General features: G+C 39.6%; 1 protein-coding gene and 1 long non-coding RNA gene across 3 annotated transcripts; one reads left to right on the forward strand and one right to left on the reverse strand.

Annotated features, from left to right (window-relative positions):
* Positions 1 to 9,417: 9,417 nt before the first annotated feature.
* On the reverse strand, positions 9,418 to 20,634 carry stx12 (syntaxin 12). 2 transcript variants are annotated; one of them, XM_055018140.1, is made up of 10 exons: positions 20,512 to 20,634; positions 19,189 to 19,326; positions 17,789 to 17,858; positions 17,258 to 17,357; positions 15,777 to 15,914; positions 13,160 to 13,203; positions 12,544 to 12,649; positions 12,299 to 12,371; positions 10,223 to 10,305; positions 9,418 to 10,137 (listed from the first exon to the last, which is right to left on the reverse strand). In XM_055018140.1, exons 2-10 carry the CDS (start codon positions 19,283 to 19,285, stop codon positions 10,045 to 10,047), a joined length of 804 nt encoding a protein of 267 aa, XP_054874115.1. In that variant the 5' UTR covers positions 19,286 to 19,326; positions 20,512 to 20,634; the 3' UTR covers positions 9,418 to 10,044. The 2 variants fall into 2 exon arrangements, with proteins under 2 accessions (XP_054874115.1, XP_023150625.1); XM_023294857.3 differs by lacking the exon at positions 20,512 to 20,634 and adding an exon at positions 20,009 to 20,123.
* A 38-nt stretch (positions 20,635 to 20,672) lies between these two features.
* LOC129350718 (uncharacterized) lies at positions 20,673 to 23,450 on the forward strand. Its single transcript, XR_008604206.1, has 3 exons — positions 20,673 to 20,813; positions 21,303 to 22,449; positions 22,627 to 23,450. It is a non-coding gene; the product is annotated as an uncharacterized LOC129350718 (long non-coding RNA).
* The last annotated feature ends 822 nt before the right edge of the window (positions 23,451 to 24,272 follow it).

Below are 24,272 nucleotides of genomic sequence, written 5' to 3' on the forward strand. Positions count from 1 at the left end.
TTTTCTAATCTCCTGAGACAACTCTCTCCTTAGCTTCCTCTGGTCCATGTTTAGTGTGGTACACACCATATCACCAAACAGCACAGTGACTACTTGTAACTCTATAAATAGGCCAACTGACTGATTACAAGTTTGTAGACACCTGTGGTGCTAATTAGAGGACACACCTTGACTGAACATGTCCCTATGGTCACATTATTTTCAATCTTTTCTAGGGGTACCATAATTTTTGTCCAGGCCAGTTTCATGAGTTTATTTTTTAAAACAATTCTGTTGAACCATGGTTCAGAAGCAATGTCCGCTTTTCATTGGTTAATTTTCATAGAATTTTTATTTATTATTACTTTTGTCAGATTCCCAAGTCCCAATGGGACACACCACCTACACTGGGTGAAAATAATATAGTAACAGAGCTAAGATCATCTCAATTTTTAGTTCAGCATTATTTATACAGCACCAACTCACAACATATGTCATCTGAAAGTACTTCACATAGTAAGATATAGAACATACAAATTTGAAACACAAGAAACCCAACAAATCCAAAGTTTCCTTTGAGCAAGCCCTTGGCGAGAGTAGGAAGGGGGGGAAAACACTCCCATTAATGAAAAAGACAAAAAAAAAAAAAAACTCAGAAGGAAGCAAACTCAGAGAGGGCGACCGTCTGCCTTGCTCGACTGAGGTGAGGGGGCTATAAGAGGGTGAGGGCTGATTTGGGTGGAGACAGCATGGAGATGAGGGAAGTTGTGAAAAATAGGCAGCTTACAGTGACATCAAGAAGAAATTCGAGAGGTCGAGGGACGAAAGGAACATCTGGAACACATGTGGAACTCCACAGTGGTCCCAGTGTCCATATAGCAGCATTAGAGGCAGTGACCCACAAACTGGAAAACTAGCTCCAGCTACCAGGTACAACATCTGAGGTCTCTGTCCAGAAGAGTGCAGTTGTAGTAACAGCTAAAGTACTGTGCAAAGCCCCAAAACTTTAAGACCTCTGGTTGAGGCCCTGAGCTTGTGGAAGACACAGCTTAATTCTGTATGAAATTTAAAGGCAAAAAAGAAATAGTACATTTTAATACAGCAACGAGAAGAAAATGCAAAGCAATTTTTCATGGTGATGTTTGAATTCAAAGCAAATGTGTTCAGTGTCAATAATAAAGCGAGGTGATGAAGATGTCCTCTCCTGACGGTGTTTATCATGACGATGTTTTTCATGGCAACATCTGATGCACGTCAGCTTGAAGGGTGACTGCAAGTAAATACTCGCTCTCCTCTCCTGCTCATCTCTCTCCTACTGGATCAGCATGCAAACATTTGATGACGATAATCCATCCAGAGTCAGACACCACCTGTTCATCTATTTCTGCATCTCTGCTCTCTGCTGCTCCCTAGTGGGCACTCTTAGAAAAGTTCTTTTTTTGGAAGAGCACTGTTAAAACAGAATTACTACACTAAATTTAGGCAGGTGGAACAAGAGAGACTCATAATAACAAAACCTCTAAAAACTGTGAAGCTGAATTATATTTAAAACATATGTCATGACTGGATTGTTAATGTTGATGCATGTAAGCAGGCAGATTTTGAATTACATAGCCAGATGAGATTTAGTTTGAACTATTTTAGACACATTTAGGTTGTTATTTAAAAGTAATAAAAACTGCACCACATTTTATTTACCAAATAGCTAACTACACATATCAATTCATGTAGATAAGCAACAATGGAGAATACAGGTACAATTATATTAACATTGTATAGCTATTAACTGACTACTACAGTAATGAGTTTATGTCACAGCAGCAGAGGAACAAAAAAAGGTCAAATATTGCATCCATTCCAAACCACAACCTACTAAATCCACGCAGCATTGTCAATAAGGAAAGGGTGCGAAAAAAAAATAAAAGGAAAACCACATTCCTGGGTATTCCAAGGACCTGCAAATCGCTAAACTTGTTCCTGACCACACGAGAAACAACTTTATACCAGATGAAATTTTTACAGTCATCACCTGCAGTGATGAAGAAATGCTTTCAAAATGTGTACAATACGGCATCATTGGTAATGTGGTTGTCATGACGCTGCCCCCTTTCTACTTCACAATTGGGCGGAAACAGACACCCAAATACAGACTTTTACCTTCTTATCTCAGTCACTACGTAGTTGTATAAAGTGAAATATAAGGAATGAACAAAAATGTTGTGTTGTGCATACAAAGTGCCATTTTACAATCAAGATTTTAATATTTCTGTGGAAAAATTTCAACATGCATTACATGCATGGACACCTCTTGTTCTGTCAGAGTATTTCAAATGTGATGTTACTCACCACTATATCAAAGGCAGACGTTCATAAGACATCAACAATCATGGGTCCAAGAGTGGGTAAAATTAGACCAGAAACAAACAGAACAAAATTTTAGCAGACATAAGCAATGACATCAAGCAAGCACATCACTGAATGATAATCCTGCTGCTGAATTAAGATAATTGCAGGGTAAATCAGCATTGTTCATGTGTACATTAGCTGCCAAAAGATAGTTTAATTATTGTGGCCCCCACAAGACCCCGCTCATTGTGTCATTGTGTCAATAAAAAAAAAACAGCACTGAATCATTGTGCTGTTTTTATATTCACAAAACTTTATCTGCAAGTTCTGTGAAAATGAGGTGTCAGTTCATGAGCACTCTTTAACATATTCTCATATTTGAACTTATATTCGGGTATATATAGGTTACAAAAATCCTTACTTTGAGGACTGGATGACAGAACACACTAAATATCTTCATTCTGAACAAAACCACCAAACATGTAGAATGATAGACTTCTTGCTGTGTCTTCCTGTTAATGGACTGTGGTAAGATAGTGCTTTTCTTTTTTTTTGTTTTACCGTAGAGGTTTACCAAGCACTTTACAATATTTTGCCTGTCATTCACACATACACCAATGTAAGTACAGCTGACATGTGAAGCGCTCGTCTGTCATCAGGACCGAATTGAGGGTCAGTGTTTTGTCCAGTGACACTTCAGCACATTGTGCATTAAACCACCCTGCAATTTGTGAACAACCTGCTCTACTATCCGAGACATAGCCATCTCCAAATGGCTGAATATTCTAACCATTATAAATGTTCTTTTTTTATATGACATCTGAGATTATACCAGTGAGGCACAATCATCAACTTTACTTAGAGGTTTAGGTAGAGAGTAGTACAGTCCATTCAGAAGTCCAAAACCAGTAATCAGTCCAACTAGGCAGAGGTACAATATCATCAGGCAGAGATTCAAAACAGAGAAGCAGGCAAGAGTCAAAATCCAAGACAGGCAATACATACATATATAGATAGGCAGAATACAAAGCAGGCAGGAGCACAATCAATGTTTTGGCAAAAAGCATGATAACACTGAGCAGAGTGGTATGTGTGGGGATAGCAGGAGGGGAGATGAATAAGAAACCGGAGACTCCAGGAGTGTCCATGACAGCACCCTCTGTCTACTGGAGGTGTCCTACTGAGTTGACTGAGGTGCAGCTGGTGGAAATTGATGAGGGTGGGGTTGATTATGTCCTTGGCTGAGACCCAGGATATTCTTTAGGACTGTACAACTTCCAGTCCACTGAATACTGGATACCCTTTCCCTGGTGCTGGGACTTGAGGAGTTTCCTCGGGTTTTTTTTGACAGTGTACACTTCCTAACCATAGGTGAGCTGCGCAGGAAGAGGGAGACGGTGAATGGGGCCACAGTACAGGACAACAAACCTGGGAGTGAGCTTTCTGGAGACTGTTCTGAGGGACAGGTCCCTGCAGGATAGCCAGACCTTTCGTCCAATTTGGTATCAGTGAGTGGCAGAACACTAGTAGACAGCCTGCACCTCATTGTGCAAAATGTTAAGGGTGTCCAAAAACTTTTTCCACAACTGTACAAGGAAGGGTGGTGTCTGGTGCTGGCTAGCCCTTTAGTCTGACAATTGATTTGTGGGTGGAAGCCTGAGGAAAGGTCGACGGAGGCTCCTATAAGGAGTATAGGTACAAAAACCTTCCAGAAACGAGACATGAATTGTGGGCCCCGGTCAGAGACCACAGCGGTAGCCAGGCAGCCCAATTAGCCTGAACACATGCTGAACTAAGAGCAGTTTCCTTAGCAAAAGGTAGCCTCAGCAGGGGGATGTAGTGCACAGACATAGAAAACCAACAACATTAAGGACCACTATCTGTGTCTAGGAGGCCAGTTATGCAGTCCAGGGCTATGTGATACCAGGGCGTCAAGGAATAAGCAGCAGGTTAAGCAAACTGGGAGATGGGTGGTAAATGACTTTCCACATTTGGGGCCACCAAAACCTCTGGCAAAGGCTCGCCAGAGCGCTTGAGGCACTGGGTTTCAGGTTTAATAATGCAGGTTTGGAGTGTTCTCCCTTCTTGGTGAACTGGTGTGACAAGCCATAAGGCTTCACATTTCTAGAGCCAGGAGGATTGGAGAGGTAGAAGTTAAACTGTGAGTAGAACAGCTCGCACCTTGCCTTTCTGGAGTTGAATCACTTGGCTTTCCCATTATACTCCAGGTGTATGTAGTCAGTCCAAACCAGGAATGTTTTTTCCCGCCCCCTCCAGCCAGTACCTTCACTCCTCCAATGCCATCTTGACAGGAGAAAAAAGGAGAGAGAAAGGCTCAGAGATGCAACTTAGGGGAGTGCTGAGACAGGACAGCCCCACCACACCTGATGTGTCCATCTTGACAATGAACTGCAACTGACGGTCAGGCATGGTAACAAAAGGGCTGTGATGAAGACTTTTTTTAAGTTACTGAAGGCCATTTCTAGAGCAACTGTCCAGGAAAAGGGAATCCTGGAAGAGGGAAGAGTGGTTAATGGGGCAGCAACAGCACTGTGATTGCGTATGAACCCTCTGTTGAAGTTAGAAAATCTCAGGAATCTCTGAAGCTTCATCCGTGTGGTAGTCTGCTGCTACTCCACTAGTGGCTTTACATTGACAGAGTCCATTTCCAACCTCCCAGTTGACACATCAAATCCCAGAAGAGACAGAGTTGTGTTGAAATTCACGTCTTGACTATTCCAAGCAACTGGCTTTCCATTACACATTGCAGAGAAAGATGAACCTGGAGAGGTCAGCTTAAGACCATCATCTAGGGTTGCACCAAGTACATCCAGAATGTATGATAAAATTTCCATTTTCTGCATCAAGTCAAGCAAATACCTAAAATGACACAGGCTCTCAGCCGTCAGCAGGTACGTGGCCTGTTTTGGTTTTCGGGTAAGGCATTACCTTATCATTTAGCCTTATTAACCTATGTCTTTCGGTGTTTGTGGGTGTTTAGTGGCCAATTGACCCTGATTCCTGCTGCTGCTTTGCCGCGGCTACAGTTTGCCTCGGGTGCCGCAGGCTGAGCTGCTTCACTAGGTTCGAGGCTACCTGCATCAGTTATACCTCCTCACTGTTCCGCGCTGCTCCGTCGCGTGGTTGTATGATTGGCCACCGCTGAGCATCAACGAAGCAGCTGGGTTTCGTTTTATTATTGTGGTATATTTGCACTGTTGGCTTTTTATGTCGAGCCTCTGGCTCTTGTATTTTAAACAAAGTAAACAGTGGGGACATTCTCCCATTCTTATTTGTTAAGTGCTGTTATTTCTTTTCATTTGGCCCTGAGTTTGCTTTGGTTTAATCATTTTGTTTAAATTCCTTGTCTTTTTGTGATTTAGTAATTATTCTATGTTCTGTAGATTTTTGATTACTGGATACGTTTTTTTTCTTTGACTATGTGATTAGATATAGGTTGTAGTTTAGTCTTTGGTTTGTTTGTTTTGGTTAGGTGTCCTATTAATTGTTCTTTTTCTTATTCCAGAGGCTGTGCACCTGTGGTGGTGTGGTGTCGTCGGTGGTGGTACCCCTTCCTTGTGTGGTTTGTGAACCCTGTTTTTTTTTTTTTTTTGGTTTTGTCCCTTCACGTGTGTGCCATCTGTCTTTTCACCTGGTGACCTGTCCCTGGGCCATTCCTCCCCTCTGTCGACACACTCACCCACCCGGTAAGCCAGCCTCTACCCCGTTGCGTTTCTCCCTTCCCTCTCTTTTAGTATACTTGTTTTTTTAAATGGATTTTGATTGTTAATAAATTTGGTTGAATTGTGAATGAACCACGTCTCGTGCCTCCATGGTGCAACGAACCCGTGTGTCTCCAAGGTAACCATCAGAGGTATAGTAATTCCTTGGGTGTAAACACCAAGGTGGCGTTGTCGCTCCGGCATCTACATTCAGTAGTTGCAGCACCCTAGTTTCTCTTTATCCCATTCCTGTTGCCACAATCAATATGCTTTGATACAGCACTCTACCAACAGCCAGCTTTTTCAGCAATGACCTTCTGTGGCCTAAATTCCTTGTAGAGGATGTCCATCTTCAACTTTCAAGTCTGCAGTCTTCCCCGTAATTGTGGTTGAGTGAACTGAATTAGACCAAGAAAGACTGCTTATATTGGTTAAATTGTATTATACTGAAACATGAAATGATGCTATTCTAATATTTTGAGACACTAGATTTATGATTTTCATGAGCTACTAGCCTTAAACAATCAAATTAAAAGACAGAAAGGCTTGAAATATTTCACGTTGCATGTATTGAATATAGAATATAATAAATGTTCACTTTCCTAAATACCTGATGGAAAATACTAAACTTTGCAGAATATTCTAATTTCTTGAGTTGCACTAGTAGTTTGTTGAAATCTGTGAAATTCTAATGAAATTGAACATGATTCAGTGATGACAAGCAACAAAATGGGGAAAATTTCAAAGAGAGGTGAATACTTTTCACAGACACTATATGACCTACCTGACTGGTGCTGGACCTGTGGACTACTTGACCTCCCATTAATTGAAGGAATAAATACAGGGTACACTTGTATTCTTGCTCTGGGGGTTCATGCATATGGTTTCTGTAAAGTGTCTTGAGACAATATGAATTGCTGCCGCTATATTGAAAAAAAATTGAATTTAATTAAATTGTTCATAGTATGAAAAAAACTAATCGTGAATATGTAGTCTGACATACCAGATGTAAGTTGTGTGCATAAGGCATAATTGTTTTGATGGACTATCCATTTTAATCACAGTGATAATCTGCTTGCATGCCAATGTCCATCCACAACAATTAGAGGCGTCACTTTATTGAATGAACAAAAGCTGTGTCACCTGCTTAGCCCCATACACAATGATTGATTTAAACGAATTAAAACCACGCAGAGCATTTTTATTCATATAGCAGAATGATAGTGTGGTGCACCCAGACCATTATGGTCTACAGAATGGGTTGGCAAAGCGAGACGAGCAAATACGTAATCATGGAAATGACTATATGCTGCCTCTTGACCAGATTGTTATTGAAAATAAGAACTACTTCTAAACTAACTTACCTGGTAAAATAAAGGTTAAATATTTTTTTTAAAATGCTGTTTCCATATGAAAGCCAGAATTGATCAACCATACGAATATGAGTTTATCTATTCCACCTTAAAGATTGGACAAGATAGACTGGAAGTACAGTTAGAATGACAGTTAAACAAATGGTAAAATGAGGAGTTCAAGACATGAGACAGTTTAAGACAGCAACCAGTTTTCACCCCATTTGGCATAAGGACAAGACATCAGGTGTTTCTGGACAGCTTAAATGAAACTGAGGTAGAGGAACCAATTAACCAAATTTAAATTACGAAAAGGTTGTCCCCTGCCTTCATCCTGAGTCGGCTGGGATATGCTCCAGCCCCTCCTCCCCCACCCCACCTCCTCTACAGAGTAATAAATGTTATCTATCTATGCGTATAGATAATGGATGGATGAATATTAGACAGATAACCCACCAATGACAAAATGCTGTTTTTAAATTATGGAATATTGAAAACCTGTATCACCCTTATGGAAAAGTAACTGCCCCCTAAACCTAATAACTGGTTAGTCTCTTGGCTGTAACAACCACAGTTAAAAGTTTGCCATACTTGTGATCATTATTTTAGATAGTCACTGAGGAATTTTGGTTCACTCTTCTCTGAAGAACAGTTTCAATTCAACCACATTAAATGGTTTTTGAGCATGAACTGCCCTTTTAAGGTCTTGCCACAGCATCTCAATTGGATTCAAGTCTGCTCTTTTACTCAGCCACTCCGAAAACCCTAGTTTTGTCCTTTTTGAGCCAGTCAGAAGTGGACTTGCTTGTGTTCTTTGGATCATTGTCATGCTGCGTAACCCATTAGTATTGAGCTTTAGGTCATGACCTGATGGATATTCTCCAGGAGGATTTTCTGATAGAGAGCAGAATTCATGGCTCCATCAATTATGACAAGTCGTCCAGGTCCTATGGAAGCAAAGCAGTCCCAAACCATCACACTACCACCACATTTCACTGTTAGTATGATGTTCTTCTTGTGGAATGCAGTATTAGCTTTACACCAAATGTAATGACCCATGGCTTCTACAAAAGTTCTACCTTTGACTCATGTCCACAGGATGTTATTCCAAAAGTTGTGGGGCTCATCCACATATTATTTTACAAATACCAGACAAACCTTTATGTTCTTTTTGGTCAGGAGTGGTTTGCACCTGGCAACTCTCCACGGATTCCATTTTCTCCCAGTGTCTTCCTTAATGTGGAATCATGTAGATGGACCTTAACTTAGGCAAGTGAGGTCTGTAGTACTTTTGATGTTCATCTGGTTTCTTTTGTGACCTCCTGGATGAAATATCAACACGCTCTTGGAGAAATGTTGGTAGGCCGACCAGTCCTGGAAAGGTTCACCACTGTTCCATGTTTCTCCATTTGTGGATAAAGTCTCTGTGGTTTACAGGAGTCCCACAGCCTTAGCAATGACTTTGTAACTCTTTCCAAATTGCTAACTGCTAAACTTTGTTTCACATCTGTTCATGAATCTCTTTAGAACGTGGCATCATGTGCTGCTTTTGAAATCCTTTAGTCTACTTCACAATGCCAGACAGGTTCTATTTAGTGATGTTTAGATTGAACAAACCTGGCAGCAGTCATATGTGGATGTTGCTGGTGAGACTGAACCCAGTTGCCAAATGAATTTAGCTATTTGGTAGATTGGTAGCTAAAGGGGCAATTACTTTTTCACATAGAGCTAGGTAGGCTGGACAGCATTTTCCCTTCAATAAATGAAATCATTTAAAAACGGCATTTTGTTTTTCTTGGGTTATTTTTGTCTTACATTAAAGTTTGATGATTCGAAGCATTTAAGTGTGAGAAGTATGTAAAAACAAGTATTTTGTAGTGGGGCAAATAGTTTTGTAAAGCACTATAGAAGACAAATCAGAACAAATACACTAAAAACTTGGCTTGCTTGAGTGTATAAGAATATGTAAAGCTTATTATGAATATTATACAGATAAATATACAAAGAAAAACGTAGAATTTAGACTTTAATACTTTATTACCTCAACTCCATGATAATGATGGTGACAAAGCTGGGAAGTTCATATTGTCTTTCCTTTAGCCTCTTCAACAAGGTTTAGTACAGTTGTGGCTGCCATTCCCACTCAACTACTTTTACAGTGAAGGCCATACACTCTACATCAAAAGGTGCCACAAGAGAAAAAAAAGAAAGCAAAACAAAAACAATTTATAATCCCTAAAAATCACAGATTACCTAAACAAGTCTTGTGCATTTTTAATCATTCTCAAAAAGGTTTTTACATTTGATACAGTGACAACTAGTGTTAGTGCATTAAATAATACAAGAAATGAATGAGTGAAGCAAATTAAGGAGTCTCAGATCTTAAATTGCTCTCTTGGATCACATCAGTTCTTCTCTGATTCTCCGTAATCACAGTTTAAATATGATGTTTTTTAAATTATTATTTTGACATACAACAAATTTCAGTATGTTTTCCACATTGACCAGTCTTCTGTATCTACTCCACTGATCTTGGTGCAGGGATCAGCCTCTTCTTACACTTCTTGTGATTCCAAGCGGGTACTTGCAGGTGGGATTGGGCAGTGTAAAATAGAGTACTAAAACATTAGTTGTATGAAACTGTCTCACTTAGAAGTGAGACAGATAATGATGACAAGTATGATGATTACGATGGAACAAACCATAGCAAGAATACACATCTTCTTGCGGGACTTTTGCTGTGATAAAGAAAACAGAGAAAGGAGGGTGATTAGCTAGGAGTGTACTGAATAACACCACTAAAACCAACTAATATGGACTCACCTGATAGTAGGAAGCTCTCTGGAGCTGTTCTGTTCCTCGCTCTACATGAACTTCAGCATTCTCCACATTTGCCTCAATACTATCTGCAGGTCAAAACATACAACGAGGTCAGCTTGGATCTAATAGGAAGCAAGCTATTGAGTTTGTGTGTACAATTTCTGCTTTCTGTCAAAAGCAAATATTGAAATATTGTAATTAATTACAGATGTCAACAGTGCCAGACTTTGACAGAGTAGCCTATCCATTATATGTCATCTACTGCCAAGTCACTCTTGCATACTCCAATCCAATCTATAAACTAAAATCATAGTTAAAGTTTCGTAAACTGAACCATACATAACCCGGAACAATCCTGTCTCTTTGGAATTGTATTAATATACAACTAAACAGTTTTTCCAACTACGTTTAGTGGCAACAAAAGCACTGGCAGGATTACATTCACGGGCAACATTTTTTAAAAAGGAGAAATTGCCCATTCATGAACAGTCATGAAAAAACTCCAGGAGGGAGTGAGGATTACCATCCAAAAATCCAATTTGTGGTTAGGTGTATGCAAAAAAAGTACTTTGGTTATGGTTAGAAAAAGAGTGTAGTTTGGAGTGAATGTAAATAAACTCAAGATTCATTTGTTCCCAGAATGATGGGGAGAAGAAAGTGTGAAGAATGAAAGGAAGGGCTCATAATCCAAAGCAAACCATACCATCTGTCAATCATGGTGGAGGCAGTGTTATGGCATGGGCATCTTTGGTTGCCAGGGGAATTAGGCCACTGGTGTTTCTTGATAATATGATAGAATTAATAGGATGTCTCTGAACTGTATAGCGCTATACTTTCTGTTCATATTCAGTCAAATGCTGTAAAACTGACATGATGGTGCTTCATAGCACAGGTGGATAATGACTAAAAACATACAGTGAAAGCAAATTAAAGGCTTCTCAAAGCAAAGAACGGAATGTTCTTAAATGGCCAAGTCACTCACCTGCACTCAACCCACTTTTCACTTACTGAATACAAAACTGGGAGCAGAAAGACCAACAATCAAGCAGCAACTGCAGGGGTTGCAGTACAGACCTAGAAAAGCACCTCAAAAAAAGTAAACTCAGCATATGGTGATGTCCATGAGTTCCAGACTCATGGCTGCAAAGTATTTTTATCCAACTAATAAAAAACAATTCTTACATTTATGTTACTTTTGCTCTTTACTTTTTAGCTCATGGAAAATTAAGGGACTATATAAAACGTCTTGAATTTCTAAAGAGGAAATGCAGTATTTTTGGTAAACACCTTATATTTAGGCTGAAATTCTGCACTTTGATCATATATTGGTTGCTTCATTTCAAATCCATGATGTACAGAAGAAAAATTATACTAATTTTGTCACCATCCAAATTCTTATGCTAATTCAATCCAATCCAATTAAATTTATTTACAATTCACAACATATGTCATCTCATAGCACTTAATATAGTAAGGTGAAGTTCCCTTTGGATTCTCTATGAGCAAGCAGTCAACGACAGTGAGAAGGAACCAAAAAAACTTTTACTATTGTGCTAGAGTGAACAACCTTTTTCGCCTGTTAAATGTCATCACTTCAGCATTTATCCTACTAGACGTTTGTGTGACAAATTGTCATAATTCGCAGAAAACTGTTTTGTGACACTGTGATTTTGACCTTTTTGCAGCAAATTAGCATAACTTTTGAGTCCATGTGGACGTTTGTGCCCGATACAACGAAATTCTGTTAAGGCACTTAAGAGATACTGCATTCAGAAGAATAGGACGGACAAACCTGAGAACACAATGTCTTCGGCCTCATTTGCAATTGTTGTGGAGGCATAAAACTGCTAGCGAAAATAACTAAATATAAATGTATATTTCCGTGAAATTACTGGAAATCAAATATCACCACTAGACAGTGCAAGAAAAATTCATATCAATTGATACATATAGCTCAACTTCAGGTGGTGTGTTGGTTTTAAAACAGGACCAGCTGTTTTGATGTGTTGTTCAGCAGTAATGTGTTTTAGATTTTACAGATGCATAGAGCCCCATCAACAGCAGCCCATTGCTACTCACCAATCATTTCTCCTTGGTCGTGAATCATGACTGCCAGGTCCTTGAAGATCTGGTTTACATCCATGATGTCAGACTTAGATAAACAGACAAGATAAAAAGCTAGAGTCAGCCATGGCATGTGTATGCAAACCCAGGATAATACAATAGATTTTAATGGAGGCCAGTCGCCAATGATGGAGGGCTGATGGTCTTGCACTGTGTGTCCTGCTATGTATGAATATTGGCAAAATTAAGCAAAGGTTCACCTCAAGCTGTCTGATATTTGTTTCTCTCTCCTTGATGAGTTCCAGGTCCTCCTCTGTGATGGCCACTTCCTCTGTTTGAGTGATCATTTGACCCCAGTCATCCTGACTTTAGACAATAATAAAATACGTACAGAGAGTCTGAATATGTTTTTTTTCTGTTAGAGCAAATACAAAATCCTGCTCCAGAGAACACTGAACTTAGATACTCATTCTCACTTTCTTTGTACTTTACAGGTGATAAGAAAGTACAATCTATAAATTTAGAACTTCTAAAACAACTTTTAAAAAATGTAACTACATAACAGTAAAACTGACATTCTGGAGATGGTCAAAATGATTCTTTTAATAAAGTTCTGTCAGATGGAATTTTTGAATGAAACCAAAGTAGTCAAATTAAATACAGCACACATTGCTGTATGCAAATTTCCTTTCCTTTTTGTGTTAAGATTTAATAAAATAAAAAATTGTACAATGATTTGGACTTTTGCCTACCATAACTTCAATTAACGTTTTTCATTGACAGTAATTTCCCATGACATATTAAAATCAACTTCATGTTGCACAAAAAAACAAGAGGAATACAAGAGTATAGGAAGAAAGAACAACAATCACTTACCTATCGAAAGATAGAAGCTTTTCATCCCGAGAACTGTCTTCAGCCTGAAAACCAAAGAAACATTACTGCCAAAGTCAACAAAAAAAAAAGCGCATTTGTGAGGTCACACACTGATGTTGGACCAGAAGGCCTGGCTCTCAGTCTCTGCTCTAATTCATCCCAAAGGTGTTCTATTGGGTTGAAGTCAGGACTCTGTGCAGGTCAGTCAAGTTCATCCACACCAGACTCTATCATCCATGTCTTTATGGACCTTGCTTTGTGCACTGGTGCACAGTCATGTTGGAAGAGGAAGGGGCCAGCTCCAAACTGTTCCCACAAAGTTGGGAGCATGGAATTGTCCAAAATGTCTTGGTATGCTGAAGCATTCAGAGTTCCTTTCACTGGAACTAAGGGGCCAAGCCCAGCTCCTGAAAAACAACCCCACACCATAATCCCCCCTCCATCAAACTTTACACTTGGCACAATGCAGTCCGACAAGTATGGTTCTCCTGGCAACCTCCAAACCCAGACTCATCCATCAGATTGCCAGATGGAGAAGCGCGATTCGTCACTCCAGAGAACGCGTCTTCCACTGCCTAGAGTCCAGTGGCAGCTGCTTTACACCACTGCATCTGACTCTTTGCATTGCACTTGGTGATGTATGGCTTGGATGCAGCTGCTTGGCCATGGAAATCCATTCCATGAAGCTCTCTGCTGAAGCACTGTTCTTGAGTTAATCTGAAGGCCACATGAAGTTTGAAGGTCTGTAGCGATTGACTCTGCAGAAAGTTGGCGACCTCTTTGCACAATGCACCTCAGCATCCGCTGACCCCGCTCCGTCAGTTTACGTGGCCTACCACTTCGTGGCTGAGTTGCTGTCGTTCCCACACACTTCCACTTTCTTATAATACAGCTGACAGTTGACTGTGGAATATTTAGGAGCAAGGAAATGTCACGACTGGATGTGTTGGACAGGTGGCATCCTATCACAGTTCCACGCTGGAATTCACTGAGCTCCTGAGAGCGACCCATTCTTTCACAAATGTTTGTAAAAGCAGTCTGCGTGCCTCGATGCTTGATTTTATACACCTGTGGCCATGGAAGTGATTGGAACACCTGATTCTGATTATTTGGATGGGTGAGCGAATACTTTTGGCAATATACTGTATTTTCCGCACCATAAGGCACAACGGATTATAAGGCGCAGTCTCAATTACGGGGTCTATTTCTGTACTTAAGCCATACATAAAGCGCGCCGTATTATAAGGCGCATGCTAAAACAAAGTAACGGAAGCAAAACAGTGAGTTTGGTTGAACTTTATTCAATTGCGTATTTAAAAATACACACATTATTTTTTGATCAATCTTCTGTCACAAATCCATCAAAGTCCTCATCTTCTGTATCTGAATTGAACAGCTGGGCAATTTTGCCATCAAACATGCCGGGTTCCCTCTCGTCATTGTCGGAGTCAGTCTCGTTGCCGGGTGGCTGTTCAGCAATGATGCCGGCTTTCGCGAAAGCTGGGACGACAGTTAAAGCAGATACCTTGGCCTGGGCATCTACAATCCATTCACTCGCCCGGCGCTGCCTCCCAGTCTTAGTAAAGGTGTGTTCGCCAGCTCTCATCCATCGCTCCCACGAATGCTCGCAACTTCACTTTGAATGCCCTGTTTAAACCAATGTCCAGCGGTTGGAGTTCTTTTGTTAATCCTCCCGGAATGATGGCAAGCTCCGAATTCATTTGCTTCACTTGGTTTTTCACAGTAGCGGTGATATGGGCGCGCATGGAGTCGCAAAAACTCTGTTTTGTCTTCTTAACTTGGCGCAATTCATTCTCCTGCATCCTCCACTTCCGAACCATAAATTCATTGATTTTGAATTCTCTCACGGCTGCTCTATGCCCATTTACAACCGCGTAACTGATAGTCTGTAGTTTGAATTGGGCCTCATAAGCATGTCTCTTCGCTGATGCCATTTTCGGGGGTCCTTAGCCAAACAAATGTTGTTTTGCAGCATACCGGTAGTACAGTATACCTACCTACCGGAGGCGTGGCGTAGGTAAGCGTAGGTACTGTACGTACCTTTACGTAATGTTCTGTAATTGGTTTATCGCTGCCAGCGTATGTAGTGTAAGTATTACGTCCCTACGTCGGTGGGAAATGGTCTGACAGTCAATCAAGCGGAGCGGGTTAGGTGGAACTCAGTGCACACATAAGGCGCACCGGGTTAAAAGGCGCACCGTCAGTTTTTGAGAGAATTAAAGGCTTTTAAGTGCGCCTTACAGTGCAGAAAATACAGTAGTGTATATATATGATTATTCCTGAGCGCACTTGGTCACCACCATTGACCATTGTCAGTATCAAAGGCTTAAATGTCAAAAAAAGATTATTTAAAAAAATCTGTGACACTGCAATGATTTTAAAGACAAATCAAGGAGTTTCAAGCATCGCTACCTTGGATTTCGGATTGCTTTTGTGGAGTTACACAGGGTTAAATCTGAATTTTCACACAAGTTTTAAATATTGCCTCATGTGTTGCATCGTCAAGATTTTTAGGATAATTTAAAGTAGTTTTTGCCTATTTTGTTGTTTCCAGTAAAGGTGATATTTTATCTGCCATCCTCTGACTCCCACTTACGGATAGACGGGACCCAGCTCTTGCTCTGGCAACTGACTCCTTCTCCTTTTCTGCTGCGCGCCGCTGGACTGCTTGGAAGTTGTTGAGGGCTGCTGAGAAATCATTCATCAGCCGTTCCCTTTGTATCTTTTGCTGCCTCTGGACACCACAGAGCAGAGACAAACACATGATAAGAGCCCAGTTACAAACATGAAGACTTAATTATATGGTCACAGTTCAGTTATTTTTTTTAAATCATCAAAATATATCTATATTCACCATACTGATTAAACCACACTGTTAGAGGAGCTGTAGTAGAGAGAAGCCAAACTTCTCTCTACTACTCTCTGACTACAATATGTACACATTGTAGTTTTGCCAGGACTCAGGATTTTCTGTCACTCACAAACTTGATCATGAAAGCACTATGCTGCTTTACTTGTCCTCTCTGTTCACTGTCGAAGTACACAGGTGCACAACTATTTGAAGAATGAAGATTTTTATGGATTTTAACTTCTCTCTCTTTGCTTTACAGACACTTTTACTTCTTTTAGGGCAAGTCAGCAACAATCCACTGAGTTCAAACATGACAAAGACACAAAAACATAAACATTATGTGGGACGGAGAAGTCACAGAGCTGAACCATACGCTAGTTGACTGGGGAGGAACAAGACATGAGGGAGCTGATAGCCCCATAGAACATCAGTAGGTTTTGCAGCCCACTCCACAGGCATGATAACCACTGTGGAGTGGGCGATTTGTGTAGAGGTAGTAATGTTCTCTTGATGACCAATCCACCATTGCATGTATTTATTTGTGCAAGTGTGGTTAGGGTGATATCAAAGCCTGTGGGTAAATGTGTGTAAGTTTAGCCAGCATCTTAAATTTGAAACCTTTTAATGATCAAAAATCAAATTCAAGACTTAAGGGCTGCAAACATCTATATACATGAGTGACATATGGGCTAAAATTGGGGTCAATAAGATTCTGAGCTTGAAAATATTCTTCAGAAATAATTCCAAAGTTTATAATTGTAAATCAACCAGTGTAAAATATAAAATATAATGTTCACAAGAAGTACAAATTTGTGTTCATGTGTAAAAAGTACTTGTATTTGTAGTAAAATTGTGCAAGGAAGAGTCTGCGCTGGCTGCCTTGAAAATCTACTGCATTTCAGGACATATACGTAAATGAAGGCAACATCCAGGTATGGACCTCAAAAGACAGATCATAATTTATACTCCTAACTTCAGCACAGCATGTGTAGTCCTCTGCAACGTATATGCATACAGAGGTGAACAAAAGTACGTTTTCTTTCTTTCTTTTTTTAATACAAATCTCAGAAACACATGCTTTTATATTCAAATAAAATTCTTTTCTACACATATTTTACCATGGTTGATTAACAACTGCAAACATTGTAACTGTACAAGAACATCACTTTACAAGCTCAAAATTTAAGCCAACAGTGATGTATTAACAAATTTCAACTAACACTTACTTGCTCTGAGGGTGATAGGGGCAAAGGGACTGACCCCAACTCTTTCAGGTGCTTGTTGGTTTCTTTTGCCAGCTGATTAGTGTAGTGTTGTATCTGCTGTCTGTGGACACACCAACAGTTTTAAATTACAAGATAGCAAGTCAATCTGATGAGTGAGCTGTTGTATAGGGCTCTAGATCAGCCAAGATTGCTTATTATCCTGTATAATAAAGTTTACTTGTCAAGAGCATATGACAGTATAGTATTGTAGTTCAAGTGCAATGTAAGTGACGACTTAAACTGTTTGGACTTTCCTTATGGATGATAGTGGCTCTGAAGATACCATCCCTGATGTCAGAGACGCAATAATTATTCAATCATACATTTCATTTTGGACAGTTTAGTAGAGATATGACAGTGTAACAGCTGTGGATCATCTGCAGCTATCCATGACAAATTAAGATAACTAGCCAAAAGAAATAGCGGGTGTCTGTGTGTTGAGCAAGGTGAAGAAAAAATAGGAGGTTTACTAGAGATAAGACTGGTACATACAGACGATCCTGGAGTTCACTGGTGTCCTGTCTGGTCCCCAGCTGGTTAACCATGGTCTTGATCTGAGCAGCTGTCATGAGAGCACAGCATATATGCATATATACAGTATATGCATATACATATAACACAACATAGCACAATAAAGTCCAGGCCAGGACCATCCATGAAAATGGCACAAAGCATTTTTTAAGTCTTGATGATATGACTTTACAAAAGGTTTGTTCAAATAACTTTGAAAAAAAAATATATGCAGCAGCAAAAATGTCTTCTTTTTATACAGAAGACAGACATTTAAAAAAATCTCCTTTTTGTTATTCCAATTACAAAAGGGTTCAAGTTTTTGCTTACAAAAAGGTTTTCAGCTGTTCAAATGATGACAATTTCCAACCACTGAATTAGACCAAATGTGGATCCAAATGTGGATTTAAACTATGATTAGATAGTGAACAGTACACAGACAACCCTTTGACCTGTGCCTATAAAAGCTTATCTTAAAATACAGCTTTATTCAACAGTTTATGCACCATCAGCAGTATTGGAATTTTTTAATCACCTCTTGTACACAGTTTTATATACAACGACAACAGATAAGTCTGTGGCGTTCCAAGACATCTAATAAGAGAAATAAGAAGAAAAACAAGGTTCTGTAACATAAATCTATTGTCAGATTTTGGTGAGATTTTGGATCTTTTGACCATTTAATAAATTAAACAATATGAGAACTTTAAAGTGAAAAAAATTTATTTGTTAGAGTTGGTAACTAAGGGACAGTGAAAATATGATTTTCACACTGAAACACACACTGCTTTTTGGAAGGTGTCAGAATCAAAAAGGTTTGAAACTACTGCTTTCATTTTCAACAATTAGTCATATTTCAAAAGAAAAATAAGTTATATCATCCATTGTGTAAAATCTTTAGGTATCTGCAATCTCTCAAGGTTGTGGGAAAATGACAAAATTGTACCATACGAACCCTTGTGTACTTGCAGACACAGAAAATAAACATTGCCATTATTGTTTCCATATCAGTGTGTATGCAAGTGCCCGCTAGGGTCCATGTAAACTCCATCAGCTCCCCAAGACAGCATTCGACCTAATTTTTGTGTCTGCGCTACAAGTATGCATGCATGTGACTGCATGTCTATGCATGGAATATGTAGTTATCATCAACTGCACATAAATAGAGCACAGTCCTCCCAGCAGACTACAAAGTAGTTTAGCAAGAACTGCACATCAGTGGCATTTGTAGATGTCTGTGTGTGCTTCAACAAGGGAGTAAAATAAAGGCTTAATACAACAGCCTCCATTATTGTCTCTTTATGAGTTATAAAGTGAATGAGTAACCATAGTTGGTTGCGGCAATGGTTTTCCAAGCTGTAGCAAAATAAGCATGCACTTACTGTTCTGTGTGATCTTTTGGATATTGGAGCTGCATGTTTGTATGAGAGAGCTGAAGTCCTGCGGAACAGAGAAGCTCTCTGCTTTGCCGTATGACATGTTTGCCAGAGTATGCTTATGCCTTTGATGGTGACTTGCGGCTACAGACAAACAGAGCAAAGAAACGGAAAATTTAGTATTAATACTATCCAATCGTGTTTCTTAGCAAGAGCTACATTTACTGTAAGATTAAAAAAAGGTAAGATAAGGCTAATGACAATGTGGGCCCATGATCGACCATTTGTACAAGGTGCCTCAATGAGCTGGTGAAACTGACATCATAACACAGTGGAGATTTTTTTTTTTCAATTTCATAATTCTGTGACTTTTGCGACGTGTCACGAAGTCTGTAAACATTTCCTGATTGACAGAGATTTAATTGTTTTGTTGACAGGAGATGTTAACGGAAACTAATCTCACATAGTCCGAGTTAGCTCAAAACATACATGCCAACCACAATTAAGGAATATAAGACAAGTGGTGTTTGTGAAACAATAACATATTTTTTAACATGAATTATGGACAACACGCGTGTATGTGTCTTCAAATGAAGCCAGTTAGCTTAGTCTGTCTTCAGTTTATCTTCAGAATGTTACGACAAGCTGTAATACTGCTCAGCCTTTAGCATCCTAGCTAACTGACGCTAACTTGTCGGCGTTCGATGATTCACAATAAACTGCTTGTCTTGAAACACTTAACCGTGTTTGTCACCAGTACGTCTTAGCGACAACGTGTTGCCAATACGAGTAAAGCCTTTACTGTAAAAAACAAAGTCATACTTGCCTATGTGACTGTTTACAATAAACACGCAGGCGTAGGTAGCTAATGTTTTTCGTTCTGCAGTCAGAATACTGCTCTTCCTGGTCCGTGACGTTGCCCCGTAACGTCACGCACGGAGAGGTTTTTTTTAAATTATTATTTTAAATTAAAAAACTTTATTAAAATAAAGTTAAAATAACATCACCATATATAAACCGTTATCTGCCAACAGTTGTAAAAGGAGAAAAGGGTTTATTCTGGAGGTACGTTCATCTGCGTTCAAGCTTATAGGGAAATTGTAGGCGTCAAATCTATGACTGCCTCAGTTTCTCCTCTCTGAATACTGGAGATAACTGCTGTCTTCTGTAAAGTGGGCCTGTTCGTGAACAGCAGTTGCGTTCTGTTTCACAGTGCAAATAAACACTATTCTTTTCTGCCTGCTCAGAGAGTGTCGGTGAACGGAAATCCCATGACAGAATTCCTCCGTTCGAAACATGTTTTTAAGGCTTGTTCGAGATGAGTCAGACCTGCGCGGATCCGATCATCGGCTGAGAGAGACGCCAGGGTAGTGTCCGAAGTGTTACTTTTGCCGAGGAGTTCCCTACATAGTTCACTATTTAGTGAAGTGCCATGCAATGGACTGGCGACCTGTCCAGGGTGTTCCCTGCCTTCACCCTAAATCCCCCGTGACAATAAGGATTGTAAGAGGATGGAGCCAGAAAGCAGCGACTGGTCAGACTGAGAGCCCCGCCCACATTTACCGGTTTCCGATGTTTACCAACGCTGCTGCCAATAACGTTACCCTCCATAGTGGAGCTAAACTGTACAGGTAAGTGTCAAAGTCATTTTAGTAACTTGTTGTACTCTCCACATTTGGACAATATCACATATAAAGCAGTGACCTACGTCACTGTAGCTGAAGTTACTGTAATTTAAAATCAGACTGTAACCTCTGATGGTAAAACGTGCTAACATCGTGTTTTAAAGTTATTCTGTAAATCTCGGGTGATGTTTCCTGACTTTAGTGTTAACAGTGATGAAACGCCAGTTTTGTCAGCGTCATAAATTAGTTTACAGTTAGTTGTAGCTTAGTGTCCTGTAGGTCACAGCTGAATCAATCAATCATAACGGATCAATAATGTTATTAATCTTTTAACTGCTGCCTTCTTGCTGTTGGTTAATGATCACCAGATATAAGTTAATCTACGTTAACTTCCCACCACAGAACTCTGTTAGTGATGAATGTTGATATTTCAGTTCAATGAATGAAGCTCAGTTCAGTTCTGAGTTCATATTTCTGTTCTTTGTTTTCTTTCAGTAACGCTACGAGGATCTGATCACCATGTCATGAGCATCACACTGCAGACTGCAAAACTGCACTGTTTCTCCACAGCTGAGCTGAACTTGGATACAATAAAATAAAAAAATAAAAACTTTAGTAAAAACTTTGGTCTGGATCAGAATCAGAATCAAAATTAGAAGAAACTTTATTTATCCCCGAGGGGAAATTAGGTGGTCAAAAAGAGCAAGAGAAAGAAAAAACACAAAAAGGTGAGGGAGCAGAAGCAGCAGATTATGTGCGGTGGCAGATCTGCTGCCAGTAACAGTATGAGTGGTTGCTGCAGAGATAGTAAAGGCAGTACTGTCCATATAAGTGCCAGAGATGTAAAGGTACAGTGCATTGGCTGGGAATTGAACCCAGGCCTCCCAAGTGGCTGGCAAGTCCATAATAATCCATAATAATGCACTCAGCGCCTTTAAAACGTGCAATAATTGATCAATTGACACTTTATAAATGCACTGTACTGTTCATTACATCTTTGTCTCTATTTGTGTACATACTTCCATCTTTAATTGATTTTATTTATATACATATATATCCTATATTGTGATTTCCAGTGACAACCACAATTAATGCTGTCTGAGACTGCCAACAGAATTTCATTGTATTTCCATGTACATTGATAATCAAGGCATCTTAATACAGTTTTTCTCAATTGATAAGACACTAAATTCCATTCACTGCACACAGCCACCAGCTGACTGCACACATTTCTCAAAAACAGGACTCTGCTGTCAAAATTTTGGACACTATTCATGGTTTGCACACAGTTTCCAAAACTCTTGCACCCTTTTTGCAAAAGACTGAACATGTTTTTTGCTCATTTAAACACACCTTTTCACTCATAGCACACATTTTTCAAAAAAGTGAACACTAGGAAGCAGAACTGGGACACTGTTCCAACACTGCTGTCACAATTAATACACAACAGGTCAAAACTGAAAACACTTTTGCCAATGAAGTGCACACTATAAAACCTGCTGGGAAACAGAATTAACTGTTCACAATGGATGTCAGAGGAGCAAGAGGTCATGCTGGAAGAAGAGGACGTGGGCGACCCAGACCACGGCCAGAACCAGAACCTGGACTTGACCATGCACCTGGTCCTGGACCACTTTACATGGTATGTAAATGTTGTTTGTCACTTCAGTGACATGTCTATACTGGAACAATAAAAGCAGTCACAAATGTTCTGAGAATACTGTAAAAAAATCTAATGCATAATTCTGGTTCACAAGTGCTAGTAAAATTACAGAAAGTGTACATGACTGACTTTTTCTCTGGTGTGCATTTGTTCCAGAGAGTTTTTCAGTTGGATTCTGATGCTGGTTTCAACCTGGCCAAGAGGAGGAGAAGAGGGAGGAACATCATTGGACAATGGGCTATAGTCAACGTCCAGGTCAGCGTGGGGCAACGTAACCCTCTGTGCTGCAATAAGCAATCTTGGAGTAAATGACCGTCATGCAGTTCTGAACCCATACAACACCCAGCATTTGTTGACTTTCCTAGATGGACTTAAAGGGCCAACTGACACAGGTGCAGCAGGGCGTTTGGCAAGAATACATAGTTTTTGTTGTTGTCTGGGACAATGTTAGTTTTCATAGAGGACTACTGATTTGGGAATGTTTCAATATGAACCCTCAAGTTATTGTGGTTTTTCTGCCGCCATATTCTCCCTTTCTGAATCCTATAGAAGAATTCTTCTCTACATGGAGGTGGAAGGTATATGAGGCAGCCATACTTTGGGAAAATCTCTATCAGTCAATGGTCTTGGCATGTGGTGATGTTTCTGTTGATGCATGTCAGGGCTGGATCAGACACACTAGGTCTTTCTTTCCAGAGAAAACATAGCTTGTGATGTTGATGAGGTCCTGTGGCCTGACCAGGCTGAAAGAACTGATGCAGATGTGGTGTAAATATTTGCATACTGTACTGTGTACAATATAGCTCTGTATTTTTTTTTTGTCTGACATTATTTTTATTTTGTATTGTACAGTCAAGCACTGCAATGACCCCCTCTGATTCATTTATAGGATGCATTTGTCATTTTTGAGTACTGTATCTTTTTTTTACACTTCATGTCAAAACACAGTGAGAGAGGAGTGTTTTGTATTTAGCAGTGCAGTGTCCTACTTTTGCTTCGTGTGTCTTAATTTTGAAAACAAAGTTCAAATTTTGACAATTAAGTGCACCTTTGACACAAGTGTGCACTGCTTTGTGAATTGTGTTCAAATAAAAAAAATAGTGTGCAGTGTGTTGGGAAATGTGCTATTTTTCAGGAACAGTGTCTTATCAATTGAGAAAAATTGTGAACTGCTGAAAGATTTGGTCTATTGTTCCATCAGAGGAAGCTGAACTGGAAATGGTTCACTGAGAATGTTGTCCTTGCAGTATCCTTCAACACCAGTTGAACGGCACCAGATGAGGTCGTCCTGTTTACACCACATTTGTGTGGCGACCTTGTGAATTACAGTAAAAGACAAACACTTCAGTTAAGATGTTGCAATCACAGCGAATTACATACAGCATATACATGCAATTTAAATTTCATATTTAACTTTAGTGAGAGTCTCTACTTTGGTTATATTCTGGGTGTTTAATCTTCCAATCTTCATTGCAGCAGATAAGTATTACAACATGTGAATCAGTTTTAGCTCTACTTAAAACTTCAGAAAGAAAGTCTATGATAAAAATGATACATGTTGAGGTGTATGACTCCACTTAAATGTTTGTTATAGAGGATGTAAAATAAGTGAATGAATGTGAACTGAGAATTGGTTCACAAAATGCAGTAAAGATACTGCCTTTAGTTCTTCACGTTTAATCTGATATCTAAACACAGTCTGTGGTGTCACAGTTTGTCATGAAACAATCAGCTGTACAACACCACGTTTACAATTAAAGTGTGCAGATTTACTTTTTTCTCCAGTTTAACTTCAGAGACAC

The sequence above is a fragment of the Amphiprion ocellaris genome, chromosome 15 (genome assembly GCF_022539595.1).
Source record: "Amphiprion ocellaris isolate individual 3 ecotype Okinawa chromosome 15, ASM2253959v1, whole genome shotgun sequence".
In the NCBI taxonomy this organism is placed as follows: Eukaryota; Metazoa; Chordata; class Actinopteri; family Pomacentridae; genus Amphiprion; species Amphiprion ocellaris.

Coding starts and splice junctions, on each gene's coding strand:
- stx12 (XM_055018140.1), bottom strand. CDS start 19,285: ATGTCATACGGCAAAGCAGAGAGCTTCTCTGTTCCGCAGGACTTCAGC. Junction 13,204..15,776: donor GAGCTGGGTCCCGTCTATCC/GTAAGTGGGAGT, acceptor TTTGGTTTTCAG/GCTGAAGACAGTTCTCGGGA. Junction 12,650..13,159: donor AAGCTTCTATCTTTCGATAG/GTAAGTGATTGT, acceptor TATTGTCTAAAG/TCAGGATGACTGGGGTCAAA.